Here is a 14,653-nt window from a genome sequence, read left to right as displayed (position 1 = left end):
TTTAATTACATTTCTTACTTGAATGCTGCTGTTAAACCTTTACTGTATACCTGAAAAAATTAAAGCAGGTTTTTAATTTGTATCTTTCTTATGTTGTATTTGTCCATGTTTTTTCTATGCTGATGTCGTCATTGCCTTGTACAATAAATACACATGATTCAAGGAAAACAATTCAAAATTGTTCATTTAAAATCAGTACTCAGTCAACAGAAGTAATGTTGTTTTATGAAATATTATTAATAATGTTCTTTACAAATAAAAATCTTGGTTACAGTGAGACCAAATCTAAGTGGGAAAAAAAACCTAGAAAACCTCTGACCCCTTCATTTCTAAAAACAACTTAATCTCTTTCATTTCATGTGTACTTACCAGCTGTGATGAGTATTATAATTAAAGACAGTAAAATGAGTGTCAGGCATCTCTCCATCTCTCTCTGCTTGATTAATTCAACATCCAGTACAAGCTTCTCCGCACTGATGATACAGAAGTACAGGCGTCTTCTCTCAGCCCCCTTAATGAGAGAGAAAGAGGTTCAAAACCCTCCAATCACACTCGCTGTTACCTTATTAGACAGAACAGAGGAAATCATCAAACAACTTCAGTGACAAATCAGAGGAGGCATTTATGATCTTCTCCATATATATATATATATATAACTGTGAATGAACTCCTCCTCCCCACCCATCAAGACTGAGGGGATGCAGAATCACACACACACACACACACACACACACACACACACACACACACACACACACACACACACACACACACACACACACACACACACACACTCTTGAGTCTTGACTTACAGGAGACAGGAAACTCTCCAGTTTATTTACAGCATCAAAGCCCAACACCTGCAGAGAAGAGATAAAAGCTCTGATAACTAACTGTGATATTAGTGTATAGGCTACATATGTTAGCATGATATTAACACATAATAAACTCAACTCTTTAAATTAAATACTATTGCAAAATAGCAATTTAAAAAAAAATAAAAAGGAGGCAGAAAAGACATTCTCCTTAAAATGTATTGTGTGAAACATCTCATCACTTTCTTTGTTTGTTTCAAATGGCCCACAAAAACCATAATCGTCAAAGTGAAGGTGAGCTTGTTGTTCATCTTGTTTCCAGCAGAGTGAGCCTGTGTGCTTAATTTCTGCTAAGCGCCCTTGTATAGAGTGGTGCAGGGATGATGTAGACTGGGTAAACCCATAGACATAATAGAGAGTAGACGCCGCATCGACCGCTACTGCCTACTGGCGCTGACGCGTGTACATTCAGTGTAATCTGTTTGGCAGGTGCAATGAGCTGTCAGCGCATTTAATTAATCATACCTCACTGAATACCGAACTGATTTTCACCGGCCGGTGCAGTAAACATAGACTAGCTAGCTGGCTACAATTTCAGTACAGTAATATCAAAGATCCTTGCTCCTTCTCAACTCTCTGGTAATATTCTATTCACAAAATGCAACCAATAGTAAGTTAAATCTTACTTGTGAAAAGTAATACCCAGAGCCCTGTTTGCGATGGTTGGCCGATTTGAGCAGGAATATGCTGCACAGTGCTCGGCATCTTGTTTCTTCTGCTGCTAAGCAACTAGGAGTATGACCGGTTCAAGATGGCGGCCGCATTTCTTGCGCCCAGCGGCCAATAGGGCGTCTACTCTCTATTATGTCTATGGTTGAAAATACATAGCAGAATCCCCAGACCAATGTTCAATCTTAAAAGATTGAGCTTGGTCTGGTGATAGCCAGACTAGGGATGATGTATTTTTGTAGGCCAAACAGGTAGACACAGAAACATATGAGCATTTTAGCACTTTCGGTTCCATCAGCCTGAAGTCAATGAGTTTTTTGAATAGGTTTTTGGTTAAATGCTTGAAATAAGGCCTGTGGTTAACACAAGCTCAAGATATTTTCACGTTTCATTCAACAATATAAAATACATCAGTAATACGCTCTTGTGATCTTTTAAAAGCTTTTACTTGTCTTTTAAAATGCTGTTGCTAACAAGTGGCTAAATGGGACTACAGAGGTTGTCAGGGACATTAAAGACTTAAAGGACGCACTATGTCAGGAGCCAATTCTTCAGAGTCCTGATTTTGGGAAACTGTTCACAGTACAGACTGATGCCTCACAACATGGCATTGGTGCTGTAGCCTACTCCTTCAAGAGGAACAAGGTCAACTCAAGCCAGTTGTATACATCAGTAGGAAACTCCTGCCCAGAGAGGTAAACTATTCCACTGTTGAAAAGGAGTGCCTTGCTGTTAAGTGGGCCCTGGACTCTTTAAGGTATTATTTGCTTGGATGAAAATTCCGGTTGGAAACTGATCACTGAGCATTGGCCTGGTTAGGCCGCATTAAAAACACAAATGCTCGCAGTGGTTTCTGGCCATGCAACCGTTTGATTTTGAGGTGCTGCACAAGTCAGGGTCACAAAATTACTCTGCAGACTTTCTCTCGAGGACACCACAGGCGGTGTCTGGAGAGGGAGGGGGAAATGTCACAGTGAGGCTCTGTGACTAGAGACTCTTATTTTGTAAAAGGACTCTTATTATGACCGTGGTCTCAGAAGATACATGCATACATACAGTTTTCATACTAACATAACACATTATCTGTTTTGCGCAAATTTTAACACCAGTTAACACAGATATGTGTGTGTGACTGATTGTGTATTTAGTGTTGTTCCTGTCCTCACCATGCCCTTTTTCTTTAGTTTAACATTTACTGAGTCATTAATTTCACTATGTTAATTTATGTATTGTGTTAAGAAATCAAACAAGACCAGTAACCATGTTAAATGTTTGTTGTTTTCAATTAACCACTTGCATAATATAAATTGTCATACTTACGTACTAGAACATTTTCCCATACCAGCAGACAAAACCCGGTCACAGTAACTGCCACCATTTTTGAAGATCTCTTTCCCGCCAATAGAAGGCACAGTGTGGGGGAGATTTGTGTTCTGTTTGATCCTTCGTTAAACATTGTTAAACATTAATAATTAATTGAGTTTGTTTTGTTTCCAATTTTTATATATTTTTGTATTATTCTAACAGTTTATCTCTTTGTTACTGTTAAATCTATTTTTTTGTCTTTCTTAAATTTCTTTATTACCTTTAATCACTAAATGGTTTAGTCCAAGTAAGAGGGGCTTAGCCTTTTTAAGAGGGCCTCTCAGTGTTGTTAGTGTGAGTTGGTTTGTAGTTGTTGCTCTGTTTTGGGTCAATTTATTGGCATAGCCAAAAGTTTGTTTGCGAATAACTTTGAACAGTTTATTTTATTTTTGTTTCGTCTTTTTGGGATTTTCACTGTAAATACCACTTGCACTCTATTGGAAAACCTTTATTTTTTTTCACTTATTGGAATAAACACAGAACTTTTGACTTCATTTTTACGCCTCCATCTGCCGGTACATTCAGAGCAGTGGTGCTGCTACTGTCTGAAACATCTTTGGGGCCTCTTTGTGGCAGTTGGCACACCTGTCTCTGTTACAAGGTCTGTAGCTATTGACTCTGCAGAAAGTTAGCGACTTCTCTGCACTGTACGTCTGACCTCGCTCTGATTTTACTTGGCCTACCACTTGAGTTGCTGTTGTTCCCAATTGCTTCTACTTTGTTATAATACCACTAACAGTTGACCATGGAATATTTAGTAGTGATGAAATTTCACAAATGGACTTATTGCACAGGTGGAAAGCTACCACGGTACCATGCTTGAATTCACTGAGCTCCTGAGAGCGACCCATTCTTTCACAAATGTTTGTAGAAGCAGTCTGGATGCCTAGGTGCTTGATTTTATACAACTGTGGCCATGGAAGTGATTGGAACACCTGAATTCAATGATTTGGAGGGGTGCCCCAATACTTTTGGCAATATAGTGTAACCCCACTGCTGATGAACGGGACTCCTCCTCCACCTTACAGAGACACTTTACTGAGGAGACACACACATCATAAACTCACCCAGCCGTCATGAGAGTGAATGTGGGAAACACTTCAGTGTACATACAGCGCCAAAGTCTGACACCTGCAGAGAAGAGATACAAGCACTGATAACTAACTGCTGACCACAAATACTGAGACAGAGAGACATATCAAAGTACTGCTACAGAATAACAGTTTACAATATTTCATAGAACTTTATTGAATTTAGCATTTTGTGTACAAAAAAAGTTTGCAACATTCCCCAATTTCACAATATAATAATAATGACATAATATCCATGCACATAACCAGTCTGATTTTAATTGCTAATTAGAAAACATTAAAATTAATAAATAAAATAAAAACATTAAAATTGGATTCAAATATAAAACAAGTACATAAAACAAATGAACAAGTACAAATGTACATGCTGTGTATGTCTGACTGTAAAAAACCCTCTGCGGGACATAAAGTGAACGACATGCTCTTCTGCTCAGTTCAAAGAGTCATTACATTCTTTTGAGGGAAAGATCCTTGATCACAGTTGCTGTTTGTAAACTTATTTCCCAAAGTACATTCCAACGTTCTTTAGCTAAATATATATTTCCACCATCAGTGGGTCTACATTCAAAAGAAATATGATATTTTTTATAGGTTGAAGATGCTGTGAAATATTAAAGACTGGAGCAGTGGAAGTTAAAGCATCCAAAATGTTACATAAAAGATTGGTGGACAGCAGTGGAAACTTGTATCTAAGACACTTAAACTCTGCAGAAAACTTAAATGCTTTAAAAGATTTGATGCAGTGATTGTGGTTTCAGTTATAAAGTCCCTCCCTGTTTTCCTGGCTCCTCCCCCACATCATCATAGTCTGTTGGTAGAAAACAAGAGCAAAATAATTTATCAATATATGCTTTAAAAAGCATTACAAATGAACACATCAAAATTGGCAGTCAAGTTAAATGAACTATCATGATCGCAGAAATTTATATTTAAAAGTGATTATAAAAAACTAAACGTAAACGTTCAGTATAAGGTAAAAAGGTGTCAGTAACGTACCAAACATGTTACTCATATATTCCCTGATATTCTTCACATCATCATACTCCTCCTGAACACCCTCTAATATAAATGTTTCTATTATTAATTACATGAGTATAAATGCCACTATAATTTGACAATAAGACAATCAAATAAATAAACAAAGAAAAAAAAAATTTAATTTGAGAGAGTGATTTGAATCCCACACCTGCTTTATCCTTGGAGAATTGTCGTACAATGATGACATCATCATAATTTTCTGGCAAATCAAAAGAGACAAATAAACAAAATAATGAAAAATTAAATGCATCCATTAAATGTGCACAATTTGGGATTTTGAAACAGTGCAAATGTATAATTATGCATATAAATCTATATTGTTAAAACCTGTAAATGATAATAAGAAATAAACCTGTATCACGAGATCTCAGTCCAACAGTGATTATATCATCATAATTCTCAGGTGTGATTTGCTGCTCTTCTAAATGAGTTAACAGCAAGGAGGAAATAAACAAAAACTGCTTTAACTATTCAGAGGCCCAATAGTTCATTTAATTTAGTGAAATCAGTTAAAGTCACTGACCTTTATTTGACCCTTCAGTGGTGGTGATGTCATTATAGTAGTCAGGTGTGGCTCCTCCTGCAGAATTTGCTTTAAAAAGAGTAGATGAAAGAATTATCTGAATTATTACATGATGCTGAATGGTTTATATAATTTAAACTTAGTAACCTGGTAAGTGAATGTTTTTAATTAATTTACTGTAACATTCATTCATTTCTGTATGTAGAAGATAAGATTTGAGTTATATTGATTTATATTTGAGTCCTCTAACCTGAAAGAAGCTCATCAGCATCTTCATACCCAGAATGCTGTTCTTCTGAAAGGACACTTCCTATTATGGAGAAGTAGATTCATCGGACACACACGTTCACAATCGAAAATCAGCCAAAATCTCCACTTCCTTTGAATCTCAACACTAACACTGTATAATTTCAGATAACATACAAAAGTCCCTCAAATGGATCTATGTGATTAACTCTACTCTCCGCTATGAATAAAGTGATTATCATCTCCTAAAATCAGACTCTATGACATTTACTCACCCCTCTGAGTGAAGAAAATCTGTCTATTACTGGGTCTGTGATGAATCTCCTCATAAACGGCCTCAGTCGTCGTCCTGTGTCTCCTCTTAGAGAGAGCTGTGAGTGTAGACAGACAAACCTGCTGTCAGTTCACAACACATGACTGATCACAAACTGAACAAGACAATATGACAGTCTCTGGATTTCTCCTACCTCTCCTCATCACTCTGTTCTGCTGAATCAGTATAAGCAGTGGCACTAAGAGCAGTAAGAGTAAAACTCCCAGTACAACCACAAGCACAGAGAGAGACACTGGAGGAGTTTGTGGAGGAGTGACTGATGTTGAGCGCACTGTCTGAGAAACTGGAGGAGAAGCTGATGTTGTTGTGGCAGGAGTAGTGGACACTGACAAATCTGGCAAAACAGACAAAATCATGCAAGTTCACAAAGTATTTGCAAAGTATTAGTTTTAGCATTAAACTTATGTAAAATAATTTGACTAATATTGCTCAGTGTTTTGCTCTGACTTGCACAGGTGAGTCCAGCGTGCTCTTTGTGGGAGCAGTCAGTGTGGTTCTTCAGGGAGAGAGGACAGTCCCACAGGTGAATCTCATTCCCTCTGCACTCGACTCTGTTCAGCCACACAACACCTTCACCAGCACCAAAGACTGAATTCCCATCAGCCCTCAGTGCTGCTCCACAACCCAGCTGCCTGCAGACCACCTGAGCATCGCTGATGTCCCACAGATCAGCACAGACTGAACCCCACACAGCGTTATGATACACCTCCAGCCTCCCAGAGCACCGGCCCAAACCTCCACTCAGTCTGAGAGGAACATGATCTAAATCACACACAGCAACATCACTGACCAGCTTCAGCATACCATTCACAACAAAACACATGGAAGCTTAACTAAGACAGCTTTAAATGTATTATTAGTGGATTACATTTATAAACTTGATTATGATTTTTAAATGTAAATAAATTGTTTAAATGCACATTTTAATGGAAAACAGTCTTAATTTAAAAATCTTACTTGAACACTGTCTCTGGTGAGGAGATGGAGAGGTAGAACATGTCAGACGACTGAGAGGAGACTCACGACTTTCATCCTCTGAGATTAAATATTAAGAGAACTTCTCTCAGTGAAACATATCAATGTGAAAACAAAATTTAAGCCTCATAAATGATTGTGGCTCTGTCCATCAAGTTAGTTTAGTCTTTCAGAAACAGTTTATTCACCACATTATATACAAACGTGTTTAAAGAAACATAACTACTGACCATCTTACATTATTTAAACATAATCTCACCTGAGCAGGTGATTTTGGCCACTTCATTATTATTACAGTAGTTCTGTCCCCAGGGTGAAGATGGACACTGCCACAGATTGGAATCATGTGGTCGACATTTCACTTTATCCAGCCAGTTACGAGCTGATTCCAGTCTTGGTGTAGAATCAGACACAACACCAGATCTTCCACAGTTTAGCTCTTGACAGATCAGACTCACTGTGTCTGTGTTCATCTGGTTCCAGCACACATTACCCCAGGATCCATTGTAGAAAACCTCCACATTCCCTTCACAGCCCTCAGTTAACCTGATCTCTTTAAACTCTAGATGGCAACATGAACACAACCTCTGATTTCATCCAACCCCATTCATTTCAACCACAAACACATACAGGTAACATTACATATATACAGAGGTTGGACAATGAAACTGAAACACTGGCCAATAAAGTGTTGGAGGTTTAATGCCTATATATGCCTATATGTTTATATATCTGGTGGCCAATCTTCACTGATTTTACATTCCATCAGCAAGAGCAGAATGTGAGAAGGTTGAATTAGCAGAGCAACAGCACAGCTGTACATACAATATTGCAATCCACACAACATAATGGGAGACATATCAGAGTTCAAAAGAGGACAAATTGTTGGTGCGCATCTCGCTGGCTCATCTGTGATTAGAACAACAAGTCTTTGTGGTGTATCGAGAGCTATAGTATCCAGGGTAATGTCGGCATACCACCATGTAGGACGAACAGCATCCAACAGGATTAACTGTCGACACATGAGGAAGCTACTATGAGGATATCCAGGTACTAACCCGGATTGTAACAAAAAAACATAAAACCACAGCTGCCCAACTCACCGCAGAATTAAATCCGCACCTCAACTCTCCTGTTTCCAACTAAACTGTTAGTCGGGAGCTCCACATGGAACACATGGTCGGGCTGCTATAGCCAAACCTTTGGTCACTCGTGACAATGCCAAATGTCAGTTTCATCATTGGACTGTGGACAATGTGAAACATGTTACAGTGTGGAGAAGCCCTAAAGAGGCTTAACACCCGGACTGTTGCGTTCCCACAGTAAAGCACAGAGGTGGATGCAATATCATGGCATTCCCTACTGTGCTTGATGGGCATGTAAGGCCCGCTATATTGGTCCAATCTCGGTTCGCCAATACACGGGGAAGGTTATCACGTGTTACTGTCCTTTTCTCGAGGCAAAGTATTTTGTGATTAAATGCAATATATTCATCATATATTTACTCGTTTATTTAATCTGACTCCATAAATGAAAAGGTTTTAATGATATCTGTGGACCATTGAGTGAATGTTTGACTATTCAGTTTAACTCTTCAATGAAAATAATATCAAAGTCAGTTAGAATAATCAAATATAACAATTTATTATGTCAGGTAAATTTATCATGCCAATTTCATAATCAATTCAAAGATAATCGATACAAAACATCAAATCCTTTGGAATAGAGAGAAGATGCAAACCCAACTTTAAGAATTACATGAGGCTGAGAGATCTCACTCTCAGCCGCACGGACCAATCTGAAGTACAGAAAAGGCCCGATCTCCCTGCTGCATTTCATTAAATAGTCAGACCTCTTTCACATGGAAACGTGCTAACAAAAGAAATTTGCATTCAGAGGTAGCACCTCTGGGTGTAGGGAGACCATTTGTCTAGATGCCAACCCCTCCTTGTGTGCTAGTTATCCATATACTTTCAAGAACCTTATTACCTTTTGTTTCACTTATTTGGAAATAGGACATTTGTACCAGTCATTTTACCAGATGTACCAGACATTTTAAATGATACCAAACATGAAAATACTCTGTGATAATCATTCAACATTAAACTATACATTTTCTTGGGTGATCTTCAGGTGATCATCTGAGCATGAGAGAGAGGGGGTGAGGGGAGAGGGATAGAGATGTAGATTCGGATGACTCGGAGGTGAGACTTTCGTCTTGATGGTGCATGAGGGGGCCATTTCAAATGGTAATCTCCAGAGAGGTCCTTTTGTCCTCTCAGGGTCTGGTCATCCCCCGAAACAGACTGTCTGGAATTTCCTAATTTATCAATTCTTACAGGCACGTCACTGCCAAAGACTACCAAACCATTCTGGAGAACCATGTGCACCTAATGGTTCAAGCATTGTACCCTGAAGCACATTGTGCCGTGTATCAGCATAATAATGCTACACACAGCAAGACTTGTGACCACATCTGGCCACTATAAAGGACTTATATCTGTCATTCCCAAGACAAATTGATGCTGCAAAAGGAGTCTCCTAATAAACTACACCATACTAATAAATTATTGTGGTCTCAAACCACAGTTTCAGTTTCACTGTAGAACCCCAGTATGTGTAACTGAAAATTTTTAGATATTCCCAAAAGATATTTTAGATTTAAATGAATAACTGAATAACAATTTTTCACAACACTGAAATGTTTACCTGAGCACACGACTCCTACATCCTCCTTGTGTTGACAGTTATGTTTCCCCCAGCCTGGAGAAGAGCAGTTCCACAGGGACGTCTCATTCCCCTCACACTCCACCTCATCCAGCCATATGGGTCCAGAACCAGGACCAAACCAGGCTGGTACCTGCTGGTTACTGAGGGCCACTCCACACTGCAGCTGTCTGCACACCACATGGGCATCTTTAATATCCCAGGAGTCATCACACACTGTCCCCCATGAGCCGCTGTGAAAAACCTCCAGCCTCCCTGCACAGTCTCCCCCAGAACCCACCAGCCTGATGGACCCGCGACCTGATATTCAGAGAGAGAAAAACACATTATTGATCACTAACAACTGAAGAATCTGCCCAGATGTTGTTGTTCTCACCAAGGCAGGTGATTGACAGCTGTTGTGTGGAGCTGCAGTTGAGAGTTTGTGGAGAGCTGCAGTTCCCCAGATGAGCTTCACTCCCAGAGCACTGGAAGCCCGTCACACACTCATGACTGTGTTCAGGACTGGATGAAGAGGAGCCGGAGAAGTTCAGCACAGAGCCACAGCCCAGCTGTCTGCAGACCACAGAGGATTCAGTGAGACTCCAAGAGTCCAGCAGAACTCTCCTCCAGACCTGATGGATGGAAACTTCCAGCTCCCCCTCACACTGTCTCTCTCCAGACAACCGCACCAGACCATCATGAACAGCCAGAGAGGAATCTGAGTGAAAGATGTGGCATTTAATTAAGTCATTGCAAGATTTATATAGGTAATTTATAACTGTTTTTCTTAAATAAAATCCCCTCACTAGAGCAAATTACTCCAACATCTCGTCTATAAGAACATTCAGCTCGACTCCATGAAGAGATGGAACATTCTGAGAGTTTTGTTTCATTCCCGTCACAATCAAACACATCAGCCCAGATTTCACCACTTCCCTCTCCAAACCAGTCTGATCCCACAACAGACACAGCAATCCCACAATTCAGCTGTCTACAGAGCACACTGGCAGCTCTCATATCCCAGCATGCATCACACACTGTGCCCCATTTACTGAAGTACTGACGTTCAACTCGACCAGAACAGACGTCAGGACCGTTGACCAGTCTGAGGTCAGTGTAACCTGGACAAAGAACAGAGAGTTTAGTTAAACAGTATATTCAAATAAATGTTTAAAAAAGCTTCTTTGTGATTATCTCAATAAGTTGAAATCTTTCTGCTTCATTACCAGAACATAACAGTCCAATGTCATTCTCATGGGTACAGTTGTATTTGAGAGAAGATGATGTTGGACAGAAAGATATATAAGACTCATTTCCTCTGCACTGAATCTCTTGTATCCACATCTGAGCGTCTCCTTTTCCAAAAGCATCTTCTCCCAGCACCTGTACAGGAGCCCCACAGTCCAGCTCTCTACACAAAACCTCTGCATCCTGCTGGTCAAAGGCAGCGTCACACACTGAGACCCACGACTGATCATCAAGTATCTCTAACCTCCCAGAGCACAGGTGAGATCCATTAACGAGTCTGAAAGCTTGATGACCTGTTAATATGACAGTGCACAGCAGACAAAGACAAATGCTTGATAGTTAAATACAATAAACATATAAACAGTTTTCCAAAAAAAATATTATTTATGTCACAACAAATTAATGGTCAATCAGTTAAATTATTCACCCGAACAGATGACACCGGCATCATAATTGTGAGTACAGTCATGTACGCCCCATCCTGTTGACCCACAGTTCTTCAGTGTAGACTCTGATCCAGCACATAACACAATAGTCATCCAGATTGGTCCTGATCCTTGTCCAAAATGAGCATCACTCAGAGCATCTACAGGTTCTCCACAGTCCAGCTCTCTACACACCACTGCAGCTTCAGTCATATCCCAGCCAAGATCACACACTGTTCCCCACTGACCTCTATGAAGAACCTCCACCCTACCAGCACAGCGACTGCTGCCACCAACCAGCCTCACATTCTTTTCATCTAAGTGACAGAAAAATACAGATAGAGACTGTAGGTGCACTGGTAAAGCACACTGGCTCACTACACATTTAGACACTGATTTTTCAATTCACGGTGATAGGTGCTTGTGTCATAAAATTTCACCACTGGTATTTTAACAACACACAACATCTTTCAGACATTTTTTATGCTGTTTAAAATATGTTATGAAATATACTTTGATTGTTGTTATATATATATATATATATATATATATATATATATATATATGAAACATTTTAGCCAAATTATAATTATAAACAATTACTACACTGTTCACTACCTATCTACTGATGTTTATACTGACATATAATTAAATAATGATTTTTCTTTTCAAATCTTCTATCACATGTCATGATGATATTGTGTTGGTTTGTGCGATTTGTTTTGAACCTAACAGAATTTCCATTAAGGGGAATGTAGTGAGCATCTAGTTTTTGGAGTGCATTGTGGGATTTTTAGGGAGTGAACATTCCAGTGAACTTGAAGGATTTTGTGATTGAGACAGACCTTAAAATGGCTGGATCCTTGGTCAGTGTTCTGACTGTGAAATATGAAGCTGACTGAGATGCGCCCTATTAGTAAAAGGTATGATATTACTATATTATTTTAACTCACCAGCACAGATCAGCCCCTGGTAATGATCATGTGAACAGCTGTTTTTGTGTAAGGATGTTGGACAGAGGTGAATCTGAGACTCATTTCCTCTGCACTGAATCTCTTGTGTCCACATCTGAGCGTCTCCTTTGCCAAAAGCATCTTCTCCCAGCACCTGTACAGGAGCCCCACAGTCCAGCTCTCTACACACAACCTCTGCATCCTCCTGGTCAAAGGCAGCGTCACACACTGAAACCCACGACTGATCATCAAGTATCTCTAACTTCCCAGAGCAACTTGAGTTTCCAATAAGCCTGACACCTGAAGTAGCAAGAGATAAGAAACGTTTCTATTTTGTTTATCTAAAGGTGTGTAATTCTTGTCATTATTGTTCTACCATAAAGCACCACTTATTAATGTGAAAGGAATAAAATAGTCAAATTACTCAATTTCTCATGTCAATCCATATCATCTGACTTTCTTTTTTATGGAACATAAAAGGGGAATTTTACAGAATATCCTGGTACTCTTTTCAATATAATGAGAGTAAAATAAGAAAAAGAAAAAAAAAACATTGTGTGCTCTACAGAACAAAGTCATAGAGTTTTGAAAAGACACAAAGTAAATGATGACTGATTTTTCATTTTTGTTTGAACTTTCCCTTTAAGGCAGTTGAATTATCAGTGATGTAAAAACAGTGCAGGGTTTGGAGCAGTTTACCTGAGCAGATTACTCCTGCATATTTAGTATGATCACAGTTATAAAAACCCCAATTTACTGTTCCACAGTTCTTCAGTGTAGATTCTGATCCTAAACATATCTTGCGATTTGTCCAGATTGGTCCTGATCCTGGTCCAAAATGAGCATCACCAAGAGCATCTACAGGTTCTCCACAGTCCAGCTCTCTACACACCACTGCAGCATCAGCCATATCCCAGCCAACATCACACACTGTTCCCCACTGACCTCTATGAAGAACCTCCACTCTACCAGCACAGCGACTGCTACCATTTACCAGCCTTACTCTCAAATTGTCTATAAAATAAATAAAGAGGGAGTGAAGACATATGGACAAAAGGAAATGAGGAAAAAAGCCTCACAATAAGAGAAAAAACTATGATAAAATTTACTAATATTTACTATAGAATTTGGGAACATTAAATATGATTTCAGTTTATTTAAAAAAGGCTCAAACCTGCACACACCAGTCCAACATCATTTTCATGTGAACAGTTGTTTTCATGTGATGGTGATGTTGGACAGAGGTGAATCTGAGACTCATTTCCTCTGCACTGAATCTCTTGTGTCCACATCTGAGCGTCTCCTTTGCCAAAAGCATGTTCTCCCAGCACCTGTACAGGAGCCCCACAGTCCAGCTCTCTACACACAACCTCTGCATCCTGCTGGTCAAAGGCAGCGTCACACACTGAAACCCACGACTGATCATCAAGTATCTCTAACCTCCCAGAGCAGCGAGAACCTCCAACCAGCCGGACTTCTGAAAGAACAACACAGGAAAAAAAAAAAAAATTAAAGTTAAAGAACTTCAATAATGAGTCAGTCATATAATCAATATATCAATCAACGAGAAATCATATTTTCCTTTATCTTCTGAAATAAAATATATATTATGAAAACATATTATAAATGTCAGCAAAACTTTTTCCTAGTCCAAAAGGACTTGAAAGTAACCTACAAAAACAGCTCATATACAAAACAGTGAATAGTTATTGTTACTGTAAATGCATTACATGACTGCCCACATTTCAACATTTTCATGTCAACAATGTTTATGAATGAATCATATCAGGGAATTACATTAGAATGTTAGAAGCAAGTTAGAAACAAGCTTCTAAATGTTATTTTTAACAAGGTCTCTGATTATTTCAGTCTGACCTTAACAGTTTGTGCTGTCAAAAAGAAGCTGGAAAATGGTCACAAAAAATGAAATTATGACTGCTTTTGGTGCAATTGTTTTGTACATCAAGACAGGATTTTTAGCTTTAGCTTACCTGAACAAATGACTTGAGCGCTCTTATCAAGACACACATTAAGATCAGTTGGTTGTATGAATCCACATTTCTTAAGTGTAGACTCTGATCCAGTACACATTGCATTTTTCATCAAAATAGGTTTTGATCCCAGTCCAAAATGAGCATCACCCAGAGCATCTACAGGTTCTCCACAGTCCAGCTCTCTACACACCACTGCAGCATCAGCCAT

General features: G+C 39.1%; 2 protein-coding genes across 2 annotated transcripts in view; both read right to left on the bottom strand.

Moving 5' to 3' along the window:
* The window catches only part of LOC311082232 (scavenger receptor cysteine-rich type 1 protein M130-like), a gene marked incomplete at both ends in the record, with an annotated part of 12,534 nt that extends 9,612 nt beyond the window's left edge, over positions 1-2,922 (bottom strand). Inside the window, 3 exons of the mRNA XM_084112965.1 lie at positions 370-511; positions 813-860; positions 2,869-2,922. Of these exons, the coding sequence (XP_083969091.1) occupies positions 370-511; positions 813-860; positions 2,869-2,922 (244 nt within the window). The remainder of the gene's footprint in view (positions 1-369; positions 512-812; positions 861-2,868) is intronic.
* A 1,836-nt stretch (positions 2,923-4,758) lies between these two features.
* Positions 4,759-14,653, bottom strand: LOC311082229 (scavenger receptor cysteine-rich type 1 protein M130-like; the record flags this gene model as incomplete). The annotated part of the gene is made up of 17 exons (XM_084112962.1): positions 4,759-4,808; positions 5,187-5,237; positions 5,391-5,459; positions 5,562-5,630; positions 5,812-5,871; positions 6,083-6,178; positions 6,275-6,475; positions 6,589-6,903; positions 7,099-7,176; positions 7,376-7,678; positions 9,826-10,143; positions 10,220-10,543; positions 10,632-10,946; positions 11,052-11,366; positions 13,151-13,465; positions 13,632-13,928; positions 14,443-14,653. The coding sequence occupies 17 exons, from the start codon at positions 14,651-14,653 to the stop codon at positions 4,759-4,761; spliced, it is 3,387 nt and encodes a 1,128-aa protein (XP_083969088.1).

The sequence above is a fragment of the Abramis brama genome, assembly GCF_963993115.1.
Source record: "Abramis brama genome assembly, chromosome: 4".
NCBI classification, from domain to species: domain Eukaryota; kingdom Metazoa; phylum Chordata; class Actinopteri; order Cypriniformes; family Leuciscidae; genus Abramis; species Abramis brama.
The sequence above is the reverse complement of the archived record's forward strand: the minus strand, read 5'-3'. Positions and strand labels throughout refer to the sequence as shown.